Source organism: Talpa europaea (genome assembly GCF_964194135.1).
Source record: "Talpa europaea genome assembly, chromosome: 10".
Lineage (NCBI taxonomy): Eukaryota > Metazoa > Chordata > Mammalia > Eulipotyphla > Talpidae > Talpa > Talpa europaea.
The window spans coordinates 52,454,357-52,481,314 of NC_140077.1; the positions used below are offsets into that span (position 1 = coordinate 52,454,357).

At 38.6% G+C, this 26,958-nt stretch overlaps 1 protein-coding gene across 4 annotated transcripts in view; it reads left to right on the forward strand.

The window, feature by feature from the left end:
• Positions 1–436: 436 nt before the first annotated feature.
• Positions 437–26,958, forward strand: part of FAM13C (family with sequence similarity 13 member C) — a gene marked incomplete at both ends in the record, with an annotated part of 113,303 nt that continues 86,781 nt past the window's right edge. For all 4 annotated transcript variants that reach the window (XM_084246291.1, XM_084246292.1, XM_084246293.1 and 1 more), the window contains 3 exons: positions 437–498; positions 7,074–7,130; positions 11,492–11,693. In XM_084246291.1, the coding sequence (XP_084102417.1) occupies positions 437–498; positions 7,074–7,130; positions 11,492–11,693 (321 nt within the window). The remainder of the gene's footprint in view (positions 499–7,073; positions 7,131–11,491; positions 11,694–26,958) is intronic.

Genomic DNA, 26,958 nt, shown 5'->3' on the forward strand with positions numbered 1-26,958 from the left:
ATTGGTAGGAGATGCCTAGGAAGAAAGCAAGTCTCCTGAGGATTTCAGCACCTAGGCAGAAACAGTTGGGCATTCTAATTGCCAGCCTTGGCGGTGACTGCCACCGAGAAGGGTTTAAACGCAGCGCCGGGGTTGGGGTCCTGCGAGGACTCTCCAGGTGCTGCCTGCCGGGATCCCGGAGTCCCGGGGTCCCGGCCCCGCCGCCGCGCCCCGCCCAGCTCTGTCCCTGCAGCCTTGCGGGTTGCCGGGCTTTGTGGTTCGCCCGTGCGCTGGGCCCCTGCTGGGGGTGTCGTTACGAGCATGTGCAGACAGCAGCCCAAGGTAGAGCGAGCGTGCCGGGAGAGCCCTGAGACTTGCCTTGCAATGCCATGTTTGTGTATGTGCTCTAACTCCCGGAGAGCAATCAGGGAGACGGCTCCCCGGCCGGACTTGGCTGATGTTTTCTTGTTTCTGTTTCAGCCTTCAGGATAATTCCTTCAGCAGCACCGCTGTAACAGAGTAAGTGATTCCTGCTTTTAAAATAAGACTTGCATGCCTTTCTGTGGAAGCAACTGTCGTGAAGGTATCCTACCCCGTCCCCAGCGGCTCTCCGAATTAGATGCATTGTCTCCTGTAATCTGGGGCTGTGAAGACCGCGAGATGTGCTGACTGATGGGGCCCAGAATTCTTTACAGGTTTAAATCACCCCCACCTTTTTTTTTTTCTTTAGCAGCTACGGGAGAGATATTAAAACAAGCTGATTGCTTGAGGGAGCTCGGTGCGCAAAGATTTGTGTTCTTGGAGCTCAGATATTTTTTTTTTTAAATCGATTTCACATGTCAGAAAGGAAGCTTTGTTGTGTTTTGCCAACATTGGCGTCAGTTTTCATGGAACACGCTGTATACAGCAAATAGGAGATGAATGTGAAATGAGTTGAATTCCAGCATGTGATAAACAGGCTAAACTTATCCTTACCCTCTCTTGTCTACAGATTTTTAAGACACAGAAGAGTAAACTTCTGTTATGTGCCCTTTGTCATTTCTGTTTTCTGACCTCAGAGATCTGGCGATCTGAGAAATGAGTCATCTTGTCCTATGGTTAAAGCTGTTGATTTGGGCAACTAACATCATTTAAACGTGGAATGAAGGGGTGTAATGTTTTTCTCAATGCCTGCAGTCACAGTATTTTTTATCAGATATTTATAGTTCATGACTTGATTCTTTGTCATCCCTTCTTTAATGTGTTTTCTTTCCTATCATGTTATGTAGATGTTAAAAATTAAGAGTATATTATGTGACTATTATGCTATGCTAATTAATATATTATTTACATGTATGTATGAACTATATGTTCTTCATCTAGCACTTTTTCTCCAGGCTAACTTATGTTCACTTCTGGGGCATTCATTAGAAGTCACATTAAACAGCTCTTTCAGTGAAAAACGATATGTAAGTTTGTATGCTTAACTACATATAAAAAATGCTGCAAATTTGATATAGAAAGCTCAACTTTGGAGCTGTTTGCCAAAGTTCCCTAAACGTGTAGAAATAGTTATTTTGTGCGTTTCAAGTCAAACAACTTGATGATGGGGTGTCTAATTCTCAGGGTTCTCTTGTTTTCCATATTCTTTTGTTTCTGTTTGGATATGCTACTTTCTTAATATTTGACTTTGGACTCACTAAAGTAGAGTTACTTTTAAAAAAAAACCTAGGGTTGACTTTAGAAGATACAATATATAATATTCCTTGGCACTCAAAATCTGTGAATGAGATGGTAACTGTGTTACAACTTTTGAGTTCTTGAAAAACAGAGAGGAGGAGAGATGCACTTCTAAAGACACAGGTAGGACTTGAGACCTCCCTTCCTGGTTCAGGCACACTGCTACTGCCTTATTGTCTTTGTGGTGCTTACAAGCACCAACTGCCTTCTGTGCACATTTTCTAGACCCCTGTCTGACTGAATCCCCAGAGTCAGTCCCAAACACAGCAGCTTCAAAATGGAGACACTTACTTCCAGATTTCACATGGACAGTTATTTATTTATTTATTTATTTATTTATTTATTTATTTATTTATTTAAAGGTTTTAGAGTTAAGTGCTGGGGAAAGTCTGGTGTCTCATCTCTGGACACTCCCCAAGGGGCTCTGATTGCATAAGATCCTATTGTTGCTTTCAGAGAAGTGACAGTGATTTATTTGAAAAGACTCAGTGACAATTAGAATGCCATCTGGCTAATCTGAAAATCTAAAGAACGTATTGAAAACATACCAGAAGCTTCATAGGTGTAACCCAAAGACTGGGGTCATTTAAAACTAACCATTGTCTAATGTAACATTTTCTCCTCTCCTCAATAATATGAGCCATTTTCTTTGGTGCTCTGAACATGACCCAAAACCAGCAGAATCAGGATGCACTGTCCTGATCCAGAGATATAGCAGGTGCTCACTAAATGTCTGGGAGTGGTCTTGGCAAGTGCAGCAGAGGAATTTGCCTCGCACATGTTTTGGATACAAGAAAATGTCGTCTTATTTCTGTTCTCACCTCACTCCTACTTCCAGCTAACCGTGTGCATTTATTATTTTTCAGTGTGTGAAATTACGCCTATATATATATTTTTTTTTAAGATTAAGGCCTCTGGTGGCTATCCTTATTAAAATGGAAATTAAAAAGTCTGTGCCCCTGGGAGGTGGATTTAAGTCATCATTAATACTTTAATATAAATGATATCAGACATTCTAGCCGAATAGGGTTCTGCTTGGTTAGCTGGGGTGGGTGGGGTCTTGTAAGATCCAAGCAAAGAGGGATTGGGAGAGACTTAAGGACAGATTTTATTTTCTTCTCAGATTTTCCCAGACCTGGCACTATCTGTGCAGCTCTGGACCAGTTCAGTTTCTTTTTCTACCCAAGTTTTTCCAGTATCAGAATGGACTTAGCCATCCTTTATGCGTATGTGGTGTTCTTTCATCTGTTACGTTCCCATAGTCATTTCCTACGTTGCCCTGGTTAACTTGCTATTTGAAATGAAACAATCAATTATTGAACAGATTCGTTATCATCCAAAAGCACTAGTTCTCAAAACCAACTAATTATCAAGATCTCTGGAGAAGGAGGGGTTGGGGCTTGTGAAAAAAACTGTTTCACAGACTTTATCCAAAAGTGGGAACCCAGAAAGGGTGATTATGGGCAGAGTCAATCCAGTGTTGGTCTGGGTTTTGTAAACTTTTAGATCAGTGTTGAACTTTTCAGAAGCATTATTGTTCTGTGGGGGGAAGGGCAGTCTGCCTTAAAAATTCATGTCCCTGGTCCCGCTGTCAGAGTCGATCTTGGAACTGAGCTGGGTGTGGGATTGGACCCTGCTGTCTTGATCAGCCATCCCAGGTAATGCTAATGCAGGTGGTTCTGGAGACATACTTTGAGAAATCCCACAGGAGGCTGTGCTCCTGCAATTTTGCTTTTGCAGCTTCATCACTCTAGGGAGAATGGAAGTCCCTTCCCAGACACAACTACACTGTACTTAATAATCACTCTTATTTATACCAAGTCAAAAAAAGAGACTCTTTCATGGACACTTCTTTTACCATCATTATTCTAAGAAACAATTCATTCTCCCTCTCTTGGGAGCCTCAGGGAATAGATACTGAAGGAACTATTTGACTCCTGCCTTTCTGGGGTTAGTGGGATAAAGCAGTGTGACATACTAGTGTGTGGGACTCAGGTTTCATTGCTTTACACCTTAGAATCTTGGGCAATTCCTTAACCTCTGTGTGAAGATAATTCCTACCTCACAGCACTGTCAGGCTTAATTGAGATGAGGTGAAGTTGAAGGTGACCTGTGAAGTACCATACATTTTCTTGTTTGTGGTTGATGGAGGGAACCAAAGTTTAAATAGATAAAAAAGTAATGACCCTGAATATTTCACAAAGAAATGATTGTAAGGACAAATTATCTGTAAATTGTCTGGGCAACCACCACAAATTGAGACTTGTGGGGTTTAGAATCTAGTGGATGAGAACCTCAGTGGAAGTAATTTAAGAGGTGCCTTTCACATTTTTTTTTCTATAAACAGCAGTTTTTTTAAAAAAAAATTATATTGCAATCTAGAGCACGTATACAGGTATACCCCACTGCTTGTAGTTTGAGTTATGCGACTTCACTTTTAAAAAAGTGCTAACAGGAATTGCTAATAGGAAGAAATCTGAAGAGGATTTCTGCTTTTACTACAAAAGTGAAAACAGCATTCAGATTTGTTTTATAGTAACTGTTTCAGAGGCAGGATGTACCTCAGGCAGTTAGAGTTGGGCCACCAAACTCCTGAACCAGGAACTATTTTGTACATTCTGTGTATTTATCATTTACTTTCTGCTTTTGCTATATATGAATATTGCTTTAGGTTTTAAATGTTATTTGGTATGTGTTGTAAGTAATTTTTTCGGTCTAGGAATGCTCAGTTTTTTCCATATAAATTACTGGTAATTGCTTTGCTTTAAACCATTTCAGATTAGGAAAGTTTTCACAAAACTCTACTTTTCTAGGGGGCTGGGGTAAGCCTGCAAATTCGTAATTTAAACAAATTTTATAAAGTAACATTTAACCTTTTCTATATTAACATTTTCCATTGTGTCTAATAATAATAACCGAATGCTGGTAACTTCTGTCTAATTTGAAAATTCACTAAGAGGTCATAAATTTAGTTTGAAAACATTGCACCTGAAGAACCCTTTTTGAATATTTGAGAGCTTTACTAAATAGCTTGGTTTTTGAATTTCTGCTTTGGGCTATTGAAGGCACTTGGTCTGAGTTGATTATCTTCCAAGAGTGGGGATGTCTGGAGATGAGTTGCCACTGTAGAATCCAGTTTTATAACTGGGTCAATATTGTATAGAGGGCTTCTGGGCAAGGAATCAGTAGAACAAGCAGAAAGGAGATGTTAATTAAGCAGAACTTGATAATCTTCATCAAAGCAAATGAAAATCCAACTGAACTTAAAGAGCTTGTGTGTGCGTGCCATGTGAACAAGTAGGTGATCTCTTTCATTGCTGTATCTTCATTTGAAATTGTGATTCCTTGAGTGAGCACTAGAATTGTTTGGTAAGATTGAAAATTGGATCAGTTAATTAGGTTCGGCCTCAGACTTCAGAAAGCGTCTGCCACTCTGTAGGTTCTGGTACTGAGTTTCCATTTTTTAATTGTACTTTGAGAAGAAAGATTAATAAGTCAAATGAGGGGGGAAATTAAATTCTTTCCAAATCCCCAAACAATAGGTATTGTTGAGCTCCAGAGTTGAACCTCTAGTTGAATCCTAGTTCTTTGGAGGCAACAATTCTAGATTTGTTTTTCTTTGATTTTTCTACTTATATAGGTTTCTTTTATGGGGAAACATTTTTATTCATATTACAAAGTTCAGATGTTCTATTTAAGCGAATGTCTCTGATGGTGGTGAGCAAAGCAGTACTTGTGCATTTAATTGTTTTCCATGAGATGGACAGAATGGGCCTCTAATAGTCAAAAACATGAGAAAGCAAGTAAATTTCATTCATTTTATTAAGGGTATTTTTTTTTAACTACAAGAGAAAATAGGGTATTTCAGCAGCTACAAGAGTTCAAATTCATAGGTGACCTTTGTTTAATTTATTACAAACCCGTATTTTAAAATGTATATTAAGAATGGATGACTAGAGCTTTCATCAGTTTGTTCTATGGGCAAATTACACACCACTGCTGGTACGGAATATTTAAAATTTTAAATGATTAAGTATAGTAAAAATACCATATTATGGTTATATTTACTATGCAGGTATTCACAAATGTATTTTTTTCTACTCATTACATTGTGAATTTCTCAGGGCAGAACTTTGTTTTCTTTAGAAGCAGTGCTTCTCAAAGCGTGGGTCCCCAAAATGTTCATAACCTGTCTAAGACTAGAAAAGTACATAACTAGGAATTCGGCATTTAAGAACTGCTATAGGAATTTGACATTCCTGTGACATTTTTACCAAAGTATGCACAGGGGGGTGGAAACAGAAAACAAATGGGTCGATTCTGAATTTCAAAGAAATTGAAAAGCAGTGTTCTAATGTCTAATGCAGTACTTGGAAGGCAATAAATACATAATAAATATTTGTTATATTACTTCTGGGACTGGATCTGCTGAGGGCCAGTGTTAGTGATTCAATTCTAGCATTTATTGCATGTCTATTGTGGCAGATACACAGTGTGTACCTAGAAAAAGAAATTATAACTATTTTTTTCAATGTAATTAACAACTAGTTAAAAAGTTCTTAGAGGTACAGGGGAATTACATAGCAGTGTGAGTCAAGACATAGTTGGTTACTGTAACTTCAGAATGAAGAATAAATATTTGTATGTTAAGTATAAAGTAGATACGTGGGTGAACTTGGCTGGGAAGATTCATGAAGCTTATGAGACTTGACTTGGGCAGTGAAGCATGCATAGCATTTGAAGATGGAAAGGTATTCCAGGCTGGAGTCAGGTGGGGTGAGATAAGGTGAGAATGACTAAGAACAGGAACAAAGGCTGCCTCCTACACTAGAGTGAGGGAAACATCCTATTCCAGATTTCCTTTGGGAGTGTGGTGATTTTTCAATCTAGAAAAGTCAAGTATTTTTCACAAAGTAGGTCCAGAAGTGTTGTGAAAAAGAAGGGGGTCAGAAAGACCAGCGGTAATGGAGTAGTTCAGATGGGAGATGGTGTGGTGTAGGATGGTGTGCAGTAGAATAAAGACAAGAGGCATGTAATGGGGTCTTTTGAGTCAACACAATCCACCAACCCTGGTGTCAGATGTCTTGTCAAGTACTTTGAATACTTAGGTCTTTGCTAAGATGTTATTAGCTTAGGTGATGTAAAGCAGTGGAAGAAAAGGTTTTGAGCTTCTGGTTTTGAGTTTTTAGACTCACATGACATGGCAACATTGGTGTCACTTGGTAGACATATTGGAGTTTGGAGCTGGTGTGGGAGTCAGTGGTGAGAATTGTTCTAGTATTTAGTTTACCACACCAATCTTGAGATAACTGTAGACTTCTGCTTCTGCTGCAGCAAACAGTTGGATGTGATATGGTTTTGTTCCCTCTTTCCAGGTGTGACGAAGACACAGTCTCTCTACATGAAGATCAGACTGATTGCTCCAGTCTCAGGTAGGCCCCCACCATTGCTAGGTTACTATGAAGGACAGAAACCACCAGGGTCTGGTGTCTGAGTTTCTTCTTTGAATTTTAATCACGTGTTACCATGTTTTATTTCTTCCAATAGATTATCAGCTCTTGAGGCAAACCTTGTCTTCATGTTTGCACTTTCTTTAGCAACCAGGACAGATCATTACATGTGGAGAATTCATAATAAATACCTATTGAATTAAAATTCATCAGCCCATCCCCATGTTCCCATCATAGAGCTGAAGGAAGAAGTTCTAGATATATTTACCAAACACATCATTGATTATCTAGAGTATGGTATTGGTTATTAAGGGGTTCATTGTATAGTGGCAAAATCTTCTTGGTTAACCATTTCTTTCACACTTACTTTGTACATTTTATTTTTTATTTATTTATTTTTCTATTATTTTTTTTAATAGAGGCATGTTTTATTTATTTATTTATTTTATTTGTTTGTTTGTTTTGTTTATACATGCACTGGGTACAGTCAGAAGCGAGGGACGGTGAGAGAATTCACCAGAGCCAGAGCGGGGAGCAGAGCAGGCAGAAGGACCGAAGTACACTGCTGAGGGGAGCAGCGGGCGGCAGGAGAGGTCTGCGCGCCATGCGGGACCCTCCTCCGGTGGCTGGGGAGCAGCCGGGGATCGAACCGGCGCCGCAGAGGCCGCGGGCAGCTTCGCAACCCAGCGCTCAACCGCTGCGCCACCGGGGAGGCCCAGTACATTTTATTTTTTAATCTAAATAACTTAAGGGTAAATGGAGAAACAGAGGTTCAAGATAACATAGGCTTTATGAGGCAGAATTGGGACTCAGGTCTCCCTGATTAAAAAGTCCAGTTATTGGATAACAAATATATGTTGCATGTCTGTTTTATGTGCCAAGAAACCTGTCAAAATATGGGATTAGGAAAAAAAAAAACAAGCTTTGCTCTCAGACATTCAGCCTACTAAAAGAAATAGGCATGAAATAGATGATGCTGCTACATTGCTTTAAGTGCTATTATATTAGAGGAAAACATAGGATTCATTTAGCAAGACCAAATACCTAGAGAGTTTTCTGGGATGGATTCTTGAAGAAATTTATGCTGATTTTTTTCTTTTTACACATGATTTTTTTTAAAAATGATTCCACCAAGCAGAGGGGCCAATTTATGGAAAACCTATAGACGATAAAATGATTCTATCAGCTACTTCAGGATGGCAGAAATCTAGAGCATCAAGTTGGAGTGAGGGGGCAAAGGGTAATAATAAATGAAGTTCCAAAATAAAAAAAAGACCAGTTTCTGAAGGATTTGTGAACTTTGCTACTGAAGAATTTGGAATTTTTCCTGGAGGTATTGGGGAGACTTAAAAAGAGCACTCGGTTGTTTCTTTGCATATAACCAGATGCCTAAGGTCCCTCTGTGAGAGTAACAATAGCTTCCATTGATTGGTTGGTGGCCTTGAGTCTGTTTGCTATGGTAGACATTTCACAGACACTGTGTGATCACTGCGAGGTAGAGATGGCATCTGTTTTATGGATGAGAGCAGAGAGAGTTGTTGTGACCCAGGCTATACAACCATCGAGAGAAAGGATCATTTGAACTTTTGTTCTCTTTAGGACACCATGCTCATTCTCAGTTATGATTTATTTCAATGAATAGTGGCATAAATTATATATATCCTGTATTTTTTTTGTTTGGGAAATTCTAAGGAATCAGTCATAGATTTAAAATATTTCTAAAGACGACTGTCATATAGGTTTTATGTTTGTATAATGAGAGAAAGGTTCATTTTGTTTTTTTCCATTTTTCATGACCTTCAACATAAGGAGGTAAACAAGCTGTTTATACATTTTGGGTGCCTTGAAAATGTGATTTGAAAATGTGATTTGAAAATAGTATTAAGGCATTATTTTGGGGTGAGTCTTTAAAACATTTCTTCCCTTATTCTTGAGTGCTCTAGAGTCCTCCATCAATGAGGAATATTTAGGCAGCTGTTCTTCCTTTTGTTTCTCACCCAGGAACACAGAAATCATGGATAAGTATTGTTTCTGTGAGAGAAATGCACTTCAAACAAACTAGTGCAGTTTCCAATTCATGCTATGATAGTGATTTCCAAATCCACTAGTGACTTAGAGATTTTTTTAAATCAAAAATGATATTAAGGGAAAAAGTTAACTAGTGTCTTTGGCATTGATTTTCCCCCCCTCAGTTACTAACATTGAAGAATTATTTTGCTAGTTGGTACCTCCTTTACCAGGTAGCTCTAAGTTTGTCCTGAGTCTTGAGTTTGACAGCTCCACATAGTTTTATTTCCACATCTTGCCCAACTGTAACTGTATGAACAAGGTATACCCTGGAACCAAAAACTGATAAGGGGTACATGTTCTAAAAGGGTTTGGAGAGAAAAGGAGAGAAAGAAGAAAGGATTTCAAATAACAGATTCCCAACCAAACTTTGAAAATTACCCATCCCCTCATGGAAAAATAGTCTTCGCCTAAGGCAGGGCAGTTAAGACCTAGGAGCACCACAAGTACAAAGCACATACCAGCAGGAGCTATAAAGAAAGAGTTAGGCAGGACCTAGAGATTTAAAATTGAAAATGTATCATAAAATCTATTATGAGTTGAAGATAATGCCTGCTGTTGTCTCTGCCAAAATGTTAAAGTGTAAGAGCAGCCCCTCTACGTGTCTCTTTTCCAACTATCTCTCTTCCACATGTCCCTCCATCCTCCTTGCTTCAACCTACATTTACATATCCACCTCACCCTTTTTATCTGCCCTCTCTCATTCAGGAAGTCTGGTTCACAGCATGCTGGGAATTGTAGTCCGAGGCAGTTCCTTGTAAATAGAAATGGGAAAAATGCTGCCTGATCTTGGGTGTGCTGCTCTGTGATAATGTCCACTCTCCTGTAGAGATGCATTCTGTAACGCAGCTGCACCCTAATCATGCTCTACACCTCCTATTCTCATGTTAGCTTTTGTCTTTTTTTCCAGGGGCTTATTGTAGCTCATCCTTCCCTGATAACAGCTTAATCTCTCTTTCTTGAGTTGTGGGCATAGCAATCTTTTCTTCATGGTACTGTGTCTTGGTTTTATGTGTTCTTAAGTCACAAGGAATTGCTTTTAGCTGATGTTGCCAAGACCTTTTATGGGTGCTCTGGTCAGGGAGCCACCTGGGAGAAGTGGCCACTTGGAGAATTGTATGATCTTAGTGATTGCCATGAGTTAAGGTGATGATATGGAACATATAAAGAAAATACCCCTTTAGTTATGTTTAGGCTGCTTGCTGGATTCTTAGCAAAACAGGAAAATACAAATGCACCAGATTTAAGTGGCACAAATGACTTCACATATGAGTGTTATGTGATTTTTGAAGAAATGGTATACTGAATTTGATTGGTGAATAAAAATTAGAAGTGCCATCCAGCACTGACTGTGTGAAGGTAACACTAGCCATTTGGTCTCCGGCAATTTCTCATTGATAGAACCCACACACCAGATTTTTCACTTCTGATTTCACTTTGCATTCAGAGAAGGCACAGTTTGGATGGCATTTTTTTTTTTTTTAAGATTGATTTATTTATGCATACAAGAGCTAGATACAGGCCAGAGATGCAGACGGGTGAGAGGATTCACCAGAGACAGAGTGGGGAGGAGAACAGGCAGATCTACTGAAATACATTGCCGAGGGGAGCAGCGGGCGAGACAGGAGAGGTCCGCCTCACTATGTGGGTTGCTCCCTGGCGGCCGGCCGGGGATGGAATTCGTACTGCAGAGGCTGCGGATTGCTTCATAGTACGGTGCTTAACCCCCTGCGCCACCAGGGAGACCTGGCTGGCATGTTTAAATACCCTTGAAGATTATACATTGATAATGGCAATGGTTTGCTTTAACCAAGGACACAAGCATGAGAGGCTGGATACCCACATTAGCAGAAGGGTGCACTAACACTCTGTTAGTCTTATTTAATATTTTTGGCATTGGACTCAATTTATAACATTGGGATGACAATATCTAACCTGATTATCTCATAATACTGTGAGAGAAAAATATATTTCAAGATGCATGAAAGTATCTTGAAGTGAAAGATTGGAAACAATGTTAGTATTATATAAAAGTACAACTCCAAAAAAACATATCCATTAGCAAAGATCGGAAGGGAATATGGAGTGATCTAAAGAGTGAAATTCATGTTACTTAAGTTCTGATTCCTGTGAAATTATCTAAGTCTGCACTAATAATTTTGCTATGTATCACATAAATACAGCAGCAAGGAATATAGACAGCCCCTCTTTTTGGCAGCTGTGTATAATGGGTTTTTTTTTTTGGTACATTCTAAATGGGGTCTTTGCTGTTTTAGAGATGAAGACAATAAAGAAAATTACCCTGACACAGGGGCTCTCCTAGAGGAGCCAGAGCTGCCCTCCTGCGAGCCTCAGCAGCATGTAGAGCAGTCGTTGCTGTTGGATGGCGTGCTAAGACCCACCATGGGCAACTTCAAGTCCCGGAAGCCCAAGTCCATCTTCAAAGCCGAGAACGGGAGGAGCCACGGAGAAAGTCAGGTAGCAGGCTCTACAACTCCAGCCTTGGCTGAGATGGGCACTCCTAAGGGGAAGCTTAGTATGACAGACAGCTGGAGCGGGTTGCTTTGGACACAGTTAGAGCTCTTTAGTGTGACTTACTATGCTTATTGCAGAACCCAGATGTGGGTGCTCCTGTTGGAGTGGTCTGGACAGGCTAACTATGTAGTGCCCATCCAGATTGATATTCTAAAATATGGTCTGACACATTGATTTAGAGGAGCTCCTATGTTCTTTATAGGGAGAGTGGAGGAGCTCCAACTATCCTCACTTGCTCAGGGCATATCGCTAGTACATGTGACATAGAAATTTAGAGATTACTCTCTGCAAATTGTAAATCCCAGAGTTACCTGTAGCCATTATCCTTTAGCAGCCTGGAAAAAACTCAAGTGTGTGTGTGTGTGTGTGCGTGTGTGCATGTGTATGTGTGCAGCCTCTGGGCCACTGAGGTCAACATGCATTTAAATGAATGAATGAAGCATCTTTCCAACTAGATTAATGTATTAAATTTACATTTTATAATACTTTTTTAAAGCTTGTTTTAGTTGTAGAAGGACATAGCAGAGAATGTCATTTTTTTTAAACTTAAAAACCCCTCAAATAATTTATGATGCTTTCAAAAGATATTAAGTGATTATAATCTACTTTAATTTTCCTAGGAGGTTAATGGTCCCAGTGTTGAGGTTATACTTGTAATGTACCTAACTCAATTTTAGAGACGTAGATGCGCCATTAATGTTAACTGACTTTGTGTTAACACTTCACTGTTAACCTTAAAAACAACATGAGAGGCTCTAAGTGTAATAGGTTAATTATATAATATCTTTAAGTCCAGTCCTGTTTAGCAAATAGGCATCAGTGTTTTGCTTGTTAGGCCAACTCGGGCTGGGAAGTTTATTTGACCTTGTAATTTTATTTGCTTTGTGATTTTTATCTCATTTCTTACTTGGATTCATGATCTCTTGTTTAGTCAGTTAATTTTTCATTGAAATGAAAATGCTCTCTGCATTCGTGAGCTGTATTGTGATTATTTTAAACTGACTTGGGTTGCAGAGAGAGGTAAGTGTGAAATATCATTTGAGTTACGATAAACTTGAGACCTTGCTTATCACTGGATGCACCCAGAACATATTTGATTAGGACTGTGGTATTGGGGAGGATACTGGTATCTTAACAGCTGCCCTCAGAATCGGACAGGACCTTGAACATCTCCACCTAACCATCATCCATGACATAGGGGCTTTAGATAATCAGTCATATCTCCCAGAATGCCCTTTTTCTTATCATCCTGTAACCTGGCCTTACAGAAATTACCAAATCATTACTTTTAATAAGATGCTAATGGGGTATGTAATTCCCAAGGTATTTCTCATACACAGAAAGATTACAGGAGAGAGAGAGAGATGCTATTATAGTATTTGCTTATAATACAACATTGGAATCTAGATTGATGGATTCCCAGTTTGTTCCAGAAAATTTCTAGTTTTTTCCCTAACATCTCTAACTGCACGATGGGATTGTTTCCTTAATGTCTAAGAGAAATTTGATATTATTTTATTTTAGGTCTTACATATGTGGAAAAAGTTTAAAACATATTTCATTCTTCCTATTTTCTTTAGGATGCAATAATTAATATTGGTTGAACATCTGTAGTATCATAAAATAAAATCAGCTAACTCTTATATGAGCATTTCCCATGTTTTGGTAAATAGGGTAGAGAATACAGTATGTATTTACAATCAACACACATGCAGAAAATGCTGTGTGTCATGTTATAATATAATCCATGGAAGGAGTATTATTATCTTGGTACCAATGGAAAACCTCTTTTATCAGATTTGGAAGATTTTGGGTGTAATCTTTTCCAAAAAGTACAGTGTTTCTAGTAAGAGGTAATCCAGATCTTCCAACTATGAGTCTACTGATTTAGCAGCCTATTATAATACTCACACCTTAATTTTTATATGAAACCTGTGATTTCTTTCTGGAATGCTCTCCCTATCTTGATATTTTGTGTTGCTAAGCAGCAATTACTTCCCTAGAAAGGACAAGATTGGAGAGAATTTTATTGTGTTTTTCTTTTCTGCCTTAAGACTTTGTGATATTAGTCACTAAAGGTAGGAAACTGCTGATGATATGAATATTAGCTCTACTGGATGTAAGTTTCTTAAGATTGATGGTTTGGACCTGCTTGCCTGTCTGTAGATCTCCAGCACTCAGTATTATTTGTTGAATGACTCAAAACAGGTAAGAGATACATATGATTGGTGTCTTTTTTGTTGTGCTAAAATCTAAGCATGATATATTTAGTCATTTGTAAAAAGTTATATTTTCTAAGAGGATATAATCATGACTTTCATACAGATATAAAATGAAGACCTGTCATAGAACTTATTAAATCACTATTTAATGAGAGAATAATATGGCCTAACCAGTTCAAAAGAGATACAAAGTATTTCACACTTTATATACTAACAAGAAATGTTGAAGTGAATTTACAAATGGATAAAAAATTGGCAAAACTTACAATATATATAGGGTGATGTTTATTTAATTTAGACACAATTTGCTTTTCTTTGGAAAGGAATTCCCTGTCATTGGTTTTTTCATGCTCACTTCTGTCTCTATAGCCTTGTGAAATAACCTAGGCGTAGACAGACAGAAGCATAGATTTCCAGATGATTGAGTTAGCCAGGACATCTATGAAATTTCAAAGTCTTTTATAATTTCTCCTTACATTCTTCTCTTCACTCCCTTTCTCCCTTGTGATCATTATATCATTCTTGACACAAAATAAATCTGGTCTCATTAGGTTTGACTTGATTATTTACATAGGATACTGATTAAAGACAATAGATTATTTATGTTGTAATAGTTGTGAAATATTACCCAAAGTATGGGAGATGGGTAAAATGGATGAAGGTAGTCAGAAGGTATGAACTTCCAGATATAAAATAAATAAATCCTGGGATGTTATGTACAACGTGGTGACAATAGTTAAAACAATATTGCGTATTTGAAAGTTGCTAAGAGTATAGATCTTAAAAGTTCTCATAAGAAAAAAAAATTGTAACTATGTGTGGTGATGAACATTAACTAGATTTATTATGGTGATTGATCATTCTTCTGTATATATATATAATCTCGTTATACACCTGAAATTAATATAATGTTTGATGTCAGTGATATCTCAGTTAAAAGTGCTTGTGTGTCTTGTTGTATCTCATGAAAAACAGTGAGACTTATAGGTTTCATTTCACCCCTTTAGAATATTTGGGTATTTCTTCATCTTGGAAAACTTTGGATTTGATCAACTGTGAGATCTGCATATCTCTCCCCCCACAACACATGCATTTTCTGTTTGTTATTACTGTGGTCTTGATTATTATTTCCTGTTGTTTTTACATTATCTACTTTTATCTAGAACTGTTTTTCTCACATTAATTTCTTACATTCATATTTTCCTGGTAACAGACAAAAAATGTATAAACCTACTATTTAATAATGAAATCATAATTATTGACATTCCTCTATTGGTTAAAATGAACATATCCTGGTTAAGAAAAAAACAATAGAATATCTCATAGTATTTTGTCAAAAATTGAAAGTGATTCTCTATTGCTATAGTATTAATTCCTACAAACCTGATTTGGGGATGATTTTGCATGAGTAATAAAACCGTCTTCCAGTGTTGGACCTCATAACTGTCCAGACGGTGTTTAGATTTAGCATTGGTAGATTAAGTCTTAACCATCTTCATTCCCTACCAGCTGGCCTAAGTTTATGCAACATCCTTCTGTGCTCCACTCTGGTGGCTATTTTAGCAGAAGACAAAAAGTGGAAGGCTATATAGAGAACTTTTCTACAGTGAGCTGTGTACTGTGATCAGGTGTTAATCTACTTCCTGGGGGAGACCAGCTGTCATATCTAGTGTATATTAGCACTCAATCGATTCTACTTGGCTCCAGTGGATGTGTTAAGAGACTGGAAAGGAATCTAGGTCTGATTGTGAAATTTTCATTTTTTTTTCTTTTTATAGAACTGAAAATCCCCAAATACTTTTCAGACAAAATAACCTAACTATGAAGTATTTACTATGTTTCTGGTGGGGAGGGTATAATTCTCTTTTATTGTGTTACGTTATGAATTTTTAAAAAAGAGAGTAGTTAATTCTGGTTCATATTTTCTCTGAAAAGGACCTAAGATTTTGGTTCCAATTATATATCTACTTAATGTTTGTTTTTCTTGATATATTATTGAACCACTGAGCAAGTGCAAATGGTAAAAGTAAGAAAATCAGTACAGCTGATTGACTTTGAAATTGAAAGTACTGCAAACGAAAATGAACTTCAAATAGAAATTTATTTGCTTTTCAGTGAGAGGAAAACCTTTAAGTTCTGAATATGTGTTTGAGAGCTTACTACTTATAGTGTGTCAAAAGCATGAACCCACGGTGTTTCTAACAGTTGGTCTTACATAATTGTTTTGATACATCTGTGTTGTATTATTTCTCTGCAGTGATTTTTCATCTCTGTTTTAGAAGTTTTACATCAATTCCTGTTTCAGTATGAATTTTTAAAAAATTGTTACTGTTTAGAAGCTTTTTCTGGATTTGTTATTCAGATCCTCTTTCCTCCTCCAAGAGGAAAGTGGTTGAGATTCAGAGTGCGAGGTCACTGAGAAGTTCAGGGTTTTTGAAAATGAGACCACCTGAATCCATGTTTAGATTAATTGTTTTTTTCCACAGGGTATTCTGATAATACTCCTCTTGAAATTAACGACCAACATGTCTTTAAATGATTTTGTTAATTTTTTAAAGGGGGAGACGGAAACTGGAATGACTGTACATAACTTTATTACCTTTTTGGGGGAAACAACCAACTATGTTTAGATTAAATTAGGTGATATGCCTTGTTAATCTGTGCATTAATCTCAAAAATCTTTTAGAGATAGAAACTATTAGAAGTTTGTGTTCAAACAATATAACTAGTTTTTTTTTTTTTAATAGAGGCATGTTTTCTTTCTTTCTTTATTTGTTTGTTTTGTTTATACATGCACTGGGTACAGTCAGAAGCGCGGGAGGGTGAGAGAATTCACCAGAACCAGAGCGGGGAGCAGAGCAGGCAGAAGGACCGAAGTACACTGCTGAGGGGAGCAGCGGGCGGCAGGAGAGGTCTGCGCGCCATGTGGGACCCTCCTCTGGTGGCCGGGGAGCAGCCAGGGATCGAACCGGCGCCGCAGAGGCCGCGTGCAGCTTCGCAACCCAGCTTCGCAACCCAGCGCTCAACCGCTGCGCCACCGGGGAGGCCCCAATATAACTAGTTTAAGGCAACTTTACAAGCAATGAATAATTTGAATAATTTGAAACTGGTATAATAGTGATCTGGGTCACATTATTTAATTAATATTTCATCTGTGATGGAAGTTGCACACAAATTCTTTTAAAATTGTTTAAAAATGAACAATGATGTAAAAAAATTAATATTAAAAAATCTTAAAAAATAAATTTAAGGTGCTATTGCTGAAAAAAAAATAAAATTACCAAGAACATATTGATGGCATTAGTTCTTTTTAGTATAATAGTGTAAGATGGCCAGGATTGGTATCTGTCTACAGATACAGGATTGGTATCTGTCTACAGGATTGGTATCAGTCTATCTATTGCTGCCTGCAATATCTAAAGAGATGCGTATGGCTCTCATGTAGGATTACTCTTAAAATTGTCTTGTTTTCCCTCATCCTGTGGAAAAGGAAACAAAACAACATAAAATAAGGTATATTGAACAGGGTGATCCTAGAGATCCCATGTGCACTTCCATGTGTTATTAGTCTTTAATTCATGTTGTTAGAATAAATGATTGCTTTTGTTTGAGGTCAACAAAGAAAACCTCATTAATTGCATATTCCCTGAGATAGAGGCTGGGCTGGGCTCTGCTGCAGTAACAAATAACCCAAAACCTACGTAGTTCAAACCAACAAATGTGCACTTCTTACATATCTATCATGGTACATGTCTGTCACAAGGAAGTGTCTTTTCCTTGTGGTCAATTAAGGACCCAGGCTAAGGAAGCAGTAATTCTTGAATGTTGCTGGTTTTGAGTCAGAGAGAAAAGAAAGCTCTGGGGGTTCTGCCCAATAATTAGAAGGTCTAAGACTGAAGCATTTCCTAGTATTTCCATTGTGAGCTAATTGACCAGAGTGGGTCATGTGTTTCCTTCTCTAACTACAACCCCATAACACCAGAACCATGACGAGTGTCATGCAGTGTGTCCTAGGTGGGGGAATGAAATACTAGCCAACAGCACTAATGACTTCTACATCGCCTACTCAAAGTAGCATATAATATAAAGTGAGGTGTTAATTGGTCTTTTGCTCAATCTAGTCCATCATAATCCTGAATGATTAAGATTATTAATGTCAAGGACTATTAAAAAAAGACATTAATTAGACTAATTAAGTATCATCAAAAGATATACATGTCATTGTATCATTGTTTTGTATAAGCATCTGTTAAGCTAAACACCTGTTGTATTATTACCAGGACAAAGGTTTATTTGGTTTTTAATTTCTTCCCTTAACATGAAACTTGAGTTGATTAATTTTCTTATTTTACTTAGGAGTAACTATAGTCTTACTCTTACCAGATTGATTGTAGTGACTATGGATTCTCCCTGCTTAAATGTGTGATGTGATTAGGAAGTGTTTTAAAATTTGATTAAAAATAATGCTTCTGGGCCTCCCCCGCTGGCGCAGCAGTTGAGCGCTGGGCTGCAAAGCTGCCCGCAGCCCCTGCAGCACCGGTTCCATCCTCGGTCGCTAGGGAGGGTCCCACATGGTGCGCAGACCTCTCCTGCCGCCTGCTGATCCCCTCAGCAGTGTATTTCGTCAGTCTGCCTGTTCTGTTCCCCGCTCTGGCTCTGGTGAATTCTCTCACCCTCCCGTGCTTCTGTCTGTACCCAGTGCTTGTATAAATAAATAAATAAATCTTTTAAAAAATAATACTTCCTATAGAAAATGGATTTGATAATTTAGATGTTGTCAGGTATGTGATCTGAGTTTCTGTATACACACAAATATGCAAATTCATAGCCTCATGTACTTGGTGATATTTATCCAAGAGCAGGGTGTTCTTTAGGCAAAGAAAACAATTTAGCAAGGACTTAGGCAGCCTGTTTTGATGCTTGGAAGCAAAGCTGTTTGGATGTCTGGATAGCAGAAACATAATGAGATGACATTTTGGGTAACTAAGAATTGCCAATCTAAACTTTATCAAACATGGTTAAATATCACTTGGGGAGTGAGACTAACATACCAACCCCAAGCCTGCAATTTTTGATTCCATATTTTGTAGTTGACAGGTAAAATATGGGATGTTTGATTAAATTTGAATTTCAGATAAACAACAAATAATTTTGTAATATTAGTATGTTCCATGTAGATATATGCTTGAATGAGACTCCCATTCCTATTCAAAACATCTACATGGTGCATACTTAAACTTCAAAATTATTTGTTGTGTTTCTGAAATTCAAATTTAACTAGACGTCATATTTATTAGGAATAGAACTGTATCAAGAATGAATGATGTGAACATTTAACCTCACTCACCTTTTCCTTCATTGTAGCCTGAGAGAATAGGATTCTGCCCCCCCATTACACGTTTCTCCCCCCGCTCCCCATTTCAATCCTTCTTGACTAGTTAAAGAAGGCATGGGAAGGGAAGTGAATATCCTGTCAAGGTCTGGGGGTTTTAGTACAGTATTTATTTTACATAGTTGTGTGAACAGCATGAAACATCCTGGGAAAAGCAACCCACTCTTTGGGGATGATAAAGCCTTAAAAATTGGGTAGAAGCACACGAAAATTTGAAAATCTACCCTCTAAGTCTTCTGACCATCCCACTCACATCTCTGTGCCATGAGCTGTGACCATCATGAAGTCAATAGAAGGCTGACTTGATGAGTCAATTTCTGTGTTAAAATGATCAAAAACAACACAAGTGATGCCAAACAGAACAATAGCATTGTATTTAGCATTAATTTTACAGGAGAAACATCCAGACTGGATTGCTGCCTTGAAAACTGCTGCTCTAGAAGGTAGGGTAGCATGTGAAGAGGCTTTACTTTTTACTTTTTAAACATTTAATGTGTAATTGACTCCAGGCACAGGTAACTGGTGGTCTTTGCCTCTGGATAGAATTTGCCTTCCCTCTCCCCCAATAAAGCCCTGCTTGATTTTTCATGACTTTTATTTTTTTTTAACAGTTGAGTCCTCTGCAGCATTACTGCCTACCTAATAAGTGTAATCACAATTAAGGGATTTCTTGCAGGAACAAAGATGTTCAACCCTGCTTCTTTGTTCCTTAACATGCTGAACTACAATATTGTGGTTGCTTAGCTTGGTAATGTTACATGTTCCAGGGAAATTTCCAAAGGAAAGGTCATCCCATCATTATTTTTGGACTTTTCAGCTGCAACTAACATTAAATAACCAAAGGCATAATGTCAAGACTTAAAGCTTTCTTGACCAGTCTGCCCATGTGTTGGGGAGAGTGGTTGACTTTTAGTTTGTTTTAATCCAGGAAATGTTAACTATACTAAGGTATGACCTACCAGATTTAAAAACTAAGAGGAAAAAGTCCTTGATGTTGATCTTATGGATCCACAGGAGGGCATTATTCCCTCTTCTTCCCTCTATGAGTTTCTTTCTCCCTGCTGTCTTCTTAGACACATTGAAACTGACATTTGATTTAGAAACCCACAAAGGCTGGTACTCTGAATATTGGTCTCTGTAAAACAAGAGGATTGAAAAAGAGATTTCATTTCACGCTATGTGAAAAAACAAGCAAATACTAGTTATTTCAGGATCCTTTTAAAAAAAAAAAAGATTTATTTATTTATTTATACAAGCACTGGGTACAGTTAGAAGCACGGGAGGGTGAGAGAATTCACCAGAGCCAGAGCGGGGAGCAGAACAGGCAGACTGATGAGGTACACTGAGGTACACTGCTGAGGGGAGCAGTGGGCATGGCAGGAGAGTTCTGTGCGCCATGTGGGACCCTCCATGGCGGCCAGGGATCGAACCGGTGCTGCAGAGGCTGCGGGCAGCTTCGCAGCCCAGCGCTCAACCGCTGCGCCACCAGGGAGGCCCTATTTTCAGGATCCTTTTCACTTTATTTTTTTACTGGTTACTTAGTAAGGACTGATAGTGTTTCCCTTTTCTACCTGAAATGAAACATAAAGATGGAAACAGAGGGTGTTAAAAAATTCAAAAGATAACACCCTATTAAAACTTTAACTCTCCCACTTCCACCTTATGCTAAAGTATAGAGTGGGATCTCAGGGACTGATTGTTAATGTGCTGAAGAGTCTAGAGAATCAGGCACTAGATGTGAGTGATCCCTGGGCCATGCACACACAAAGTCCCTCAAAAGGTAATCGACTCTATGCAGATAGTGAAGTGGGCTGAGTTAGGCCTCACAGTGAGGGGCTGGCAGCGGAGCTCACACTGGAAAGGAAACAAGGATATAATCTCTGTATGGTGCAGATAAAATTCTAATTTACAAAATAACAAATGGGTTTAAAGACACAATTTTAAAATATTTTTCAAAGTCAGAAATTGTAATAGCTGCAACTGTACTTGAGCATTATTTTTTCATCATTGGAATGGTTATTATTTGGCTAAAATTTCCAAAATGTCACATCTAGATTTTATTACTGTGTCTGACTGCAGTTATGTTACTCTGAATACATTTTGGTCCCTTTGAAGCTGGTTTCATTTGGTTTCCTCTTTCTCTTGAGCTAATTGCTGAATGTGATTTATCTCAGAACCTTTTCATGTTGTATTCTTTAAAAGGGTTTTTCATCACAAACAAGATTAAAGAGTGTGTCTTTAACACAAATGCAAATTATCACCTGTCTCTGTATTCAAAGTGGATGATTTAACGTCATCTTTTTAGCTTTTGGGATTTAGGTACCTACATTACGTTTGGAAGACAGTCCATCCTATGCATACTGGCCTTTTCTTCCACTTCCCAAATTATAGTTTCACTAATAATCCCTTTGTGGGCAAAACCATCCATCAGTTTTGCCTAAGCAGGCTTGCAGCAGGTGCTTCATTAGTAATATTAAATTGAGTGTGCCGGTCTCTTTTTGTAAGTAACCAGGAACAAAAATTTAAGGAGTATATTGATTGAATAGTGTCTCCCCCAAAATTGATATCCATTTAGAACCTCAGAATGTGGCATTGTTGTGGGCATTGCTTTACTGAGAAGTATGGTCTTTGCAGAGGGTAAGAATTCAGATAAGATCATCATGGACTTAGAGTGGGCTCTAGAGCCAATGACTCATGTTCTTGTAGGAAGAGGAGAGGATACAGAGAGATAGCAGGGAGAAAGGCCATGTGAAGTTAGAGGCAGAGGTTGGAATAACACTGCCACAACCCCAGAAATGCCTGGAGCATTCTGGGCCTGGCCAAGGAAGGAAGGATTCTTCCCGAGAGCCTTTAGAGAGTGTGTAATACTTGCTGACACCTTGATTTTCTGGCTTCTGTAACTGTGAGAGAATAAATGTCTGTTTTAAGCCACCAAGTTATGGTCATTTGATTGCGTAGCCCTAAGAAACAAATACAATATGCTCCCGAAGTTGGTATGGCTGGCGTCTCCATGTTTTAGGGGGACTGGCCAGAGTCCAGTGGAATTCCTGTGCAGGAGATGTGGAGCATTAGCATACTGGCAGGGCTAAGACATGTGGTCTAGGGTGTTTCCGCTGGGATCCAGTTACTAGAGTGGGGCACAGAGTGGAGGCTAGGCGGCAGGGACAAACAGACACTAGGAATAAAAATTCAGAAGGGCAATTGCAACAAGACACATCTATTGGTGCTTTACCCTTTTTTTTTGACAGAGGACAGAATCAGCTCAGATCCTGTAGAGCTGAACCTTAAAACAGGTAAAGGTCAGATGACTCTGCTAAAGGTAGAGCAAGGGAGGGTGGCAGGTGGTTCATGACACAGAATAGTTGGATAATTGAAAGTCTCTGTATGCACACGAAGTATTTACTATTCGTGCACTTTTGTAATACCACGTGGATTCAGTTTGTATTTTTTAGACATGGATAGTGGATGAGTTGAAGGCTTTCATAATTGATCTTAAAATACCTCTCCCAGGTATTTTTCCTTTGTCAATATTATTGCTGCAGCCCTAGTTCAGGCCAGATTATACTTGGAGGGCTGTAATAATTATGAAAACATTGCTTCTTCCGTAAAGACCATGCACAGCCTGGTCTTTTATTTTTTTAACTTTATTGAGGAGAAATTGAAAAATATAATCTTATACACTTTCACTGGATATTCATAAACATTGGGGAATTATTGCTAAGATCAAGATAATTAACATATATCTACTCACCATAGCGCTTTCTCTCTCTCTCTCTGTGAGTGTATGTGTGTGTTTGGAGACAATGCTTAAGATCTACTCTAAGCAGCTTTTAAATATACAGCGACATGTTATTAACTATATTCAGCCTTGTCTCAAATGCTTTTTATGTAATAATTCACTTAATTCCTACAACCACTCTCATTCTTCTTACAGATAAGGAAACTGAGGCCCAGAGAAGTTAAATAACTTGCTCAAGTCTACACAAATTGAATGACTAACTGAATGGTAGTATAGGTATTATGCTTGTTGTTGTATTACAATTGACTTATGCTTTTTATTGATTTGGGAGGTAGATTAAACATATGTGGGTCCTGCAATATATACACCAAATAGGTTACCACACATTTTGAATGTGTCCAGGGCTTTAGAGGATAAGACTGAGCTGAGATCAAGAGAAGGACACAATATTCTTATATGTTATGGATAACAAGAATATATAGTTTTTAGTAAAGGAATAAATTGCAGAGGGATTATGGCACTAACTAGGGAGCGATGGGAGGAAATAGAGATGTTTTAACGACACACCTTTGTCATTAATGATGGGACTTTTGCTGGATCTGAGTGGATGCGGTTTGATATGTTAAGGTAGTAGCGGAGGGCTTTTCTTTCAGATTGGTGAGTGGAGCAATTTGGGTGTGTGCACATAGGCAAACAGTGGCAAAATAACTTAGTTTTGATTTTATTCAGCTGGTGTTGCTATTTGGCTTTAGGCTTCTAGAATCCTGCCAATTGGGAAAGTTGGGGCAGACTGATGACCAAACTTTTAGGCTTAGTTCTTGCATCAGAGGGTGGAGAATGGGTTGCAGGGTAATTGGAAAGCAGGTGGACTATATCATCTTAAGGCCCAACTGTCTTCAAACCACAGGTGTAATTGACAGCACAGGATGTTGATTGTATTGTTGGCGTTAGCCATGCTTGGACCACAAGATGACACTCAGATCGGACTTTGAACTGATGGAGTGATTCAGGACCCATTCTTGCTTCTTGTAACAGTAGACATTGAGGGAGCCACTGAATGAGGGTATACTGCCAGTGTAGTTGTGGGCACTGAGAAAGAGGAGTTGTGGTGCTTGCTCTGAGAGGTGTGTCCCAGAGAGGCAGCAACTGGATCATCAACAGAGTCTTATCATGCAGCCTCTGTCATCATTCTCTTTGTACCAGGACCACAGTGAGGCCCCGGGGTTACCTGTCTGAAATGAGGGACAGTAGTAGCCACATGTAAGTTTGTTGCAAGGATTAAGTGAAACAATCTTTGCAAAATACTTAACTGTAATGCCTGGTGCATGGTAAACACGCAATGCATTTTAGAATTTGTGTGGTTAATTCATATGGTTATCACATCCTAATATGTGGTCAATAGTAGTGGGAATAAAAAGTTGCTAGGCTCTTAGGAACAGACTGATTGTTCTGTGACCATGGCTACCACTAAATAACAGAAACTGTTTTATTCCCATTTATCAATAACAGGAATCATTCATGCTTCTATAAGCTAATCTATCAGTGACAACAAAGCACATCAATGTAAACAATTATAAATCCAGACAATCAGCAACATTTTCACCCTGTTGAGCACATTCGTACAGGTCACTTAGTCAATAATATTCTCACTTCAGCTTCTGCATGTATCAATCAACTAATGCCAAACTATTCCAAGTTCTAGAAGTCTCCAAGACCCTGAACTGGAAGGGTCTCCAAAACCTATATAAGACCAACACTCTCTGCTTTGCCCAGGGAGACTATCCTTTAGAGTGCAGCTCTCCCTTGCTTTAGCAAGCAATAAACTCAATGTTTTGTTCAGATATTGAATAGAAACTTCTTCCTTCAACAATAAAGATGTGTATAAAGTGCTAAGGGATCACAAGAGATGGGGCTGCATGACCTGGGGGTGATTTAAATCAAGAAAAATTGCAGTGGGAGGTAGGTTTTCTAATACCGTGAGTGAAGACATGAAAATGGCAGTTCAAGAGTTGCCAGCTAATTGGTTCTCTCTGGCCATAGGATTTGCACAACATGGAGTGGTAGAAACTAAAGTGAAACAGTGTATAGGGGCTTCTTGGACTCAATCCTAGGGTGTTTTCCCTGTTCTGGTGCTTAAACATTTTACTAGGTTTCCAAATTTTAACCACAGGAGATGTTTTCCATAGAGGGTTTTTTAAAAATATTTCCCTACGGGAAATATTTGTCATTCTATTTTGGCTGCCCAGCATCTGAACTCTGTTCTTGGTTTTGACAAATTTCCTATAAGAGGGGAAAAGGCAGAATCTTCCTCACCTCCCCACTATGGAAGCAGAAAAATGATAGTATTTGCTTGTCCAGTCTCCCTGTCAGTGAGGATGTGGACACCACCTGGGGTGGAAGTAGATGTGGCAAGAGAGGAGACCTGAATTCCTCTGTGCAGAGGTCAGGGAGGTGGTAGCTGTGCCCACTGTGAGGTGTGGCATAAGTGGTGCACATTGCAGAATTGGGCTCTTCCTCATTCCTAAGACTCACATGTTCCCAGTGTTTTAACATTGCTACAATCTGGGTGTTCCTTCATGTATGTTGTGATAGAATTTGGAAAACAAATTAACAAATTTTTTTCTTAAAAAATAAAATAATGACAGATGTCCTAGGGTCAGCTACATTAGAGATGCAGAGTGCTTGGCGGTAGCGGAAGTATACATATGGGCTCAGGTCTGAGAACAAACAGTCTTAGCCTTGTTCCAGGTCTGGTTCTTCAGCCCCCTGGGTTATTCTGTAAACCTCCAAACACATTTTCATTCTTTGCTTAAATTAGTTTGTTTCTATTGTTTGAAGCCAAGAAACCTGACTGGTACATGCATGGCATCTTAAAAAGTTTTGAGAATCTGGTTTATGGATATAACTACTTTAATAGAGATATATTTTTCTCCTTCTAAATCTCTACCTAAATGTGTTATCTCAAGAAACTATGCCATGTTAATAGCTCCTCATTCAACAAGTATCCATAGGATATTACAGAGAGTGAGTCCAAGGAGACAATGGCCCTAATGAAGCTTGCATTCCAACATCTATCTTGTGTGTTTGCATCCCCCCAGCACAGCACCTAACATCTGCCCTATCACTAGGGACTTGACCGCAGGTTAAGAAGTGTAGAGTAGGCCATGGGGAGTTGTAGACTCTTAGGACAGTAAGACTTTTAAGAAAGTGATTTAACCTGATTTTCAGAATTACTTGTAATGTCTTTCTTCAGGTGTTCTCATCATCACTCATTTGGTAGAATCCTGTCTCCTGTCAGGGTTATCTGTGTATCTTGAAGCTCTATGGAAACTAGTGTGGAGCAGGGGCTCTGTCTGTCACTTGAGGGTTTGAGACTCCAGATGTTGGTTGAACTTCAAATACTTGTGAGTTCAGATATGGTGGCTGGTAAGCTCTTTCCTCATTCCAGTTAATTGCAAGGTTTCCAAATTGAAAATGTCCTCTGCATGAGTAGTGCTACAGTTAGTATTTGGGTTTGATAGATCCTTCTAAGACTTTTCCTAGGTCCACATAAAATCTTTTTCATGTTTTACCTTTACTTGGAACATTCAGTTCAGTCTACATTTGTCAGCTGATCTGATGGTATACAAAGAAGCATGCTTCTAAATAGAGACCCTCTTGAAACAACTGCTTTCCATATTCTCCTGTGGCTGAAGAATCCAGTAAAAGACTTAGAGATGAACAGTTCTAATAACTGTTAATTGAAATTTAGAAATAGGAACTTACAGCAACACTCTCTGGAGAGCTGGTCCTACTTTGTGCTAACATTATGAATTGAGATTTTTAAAAGAGGAAGCTTGAATTTTTAACCTTTGT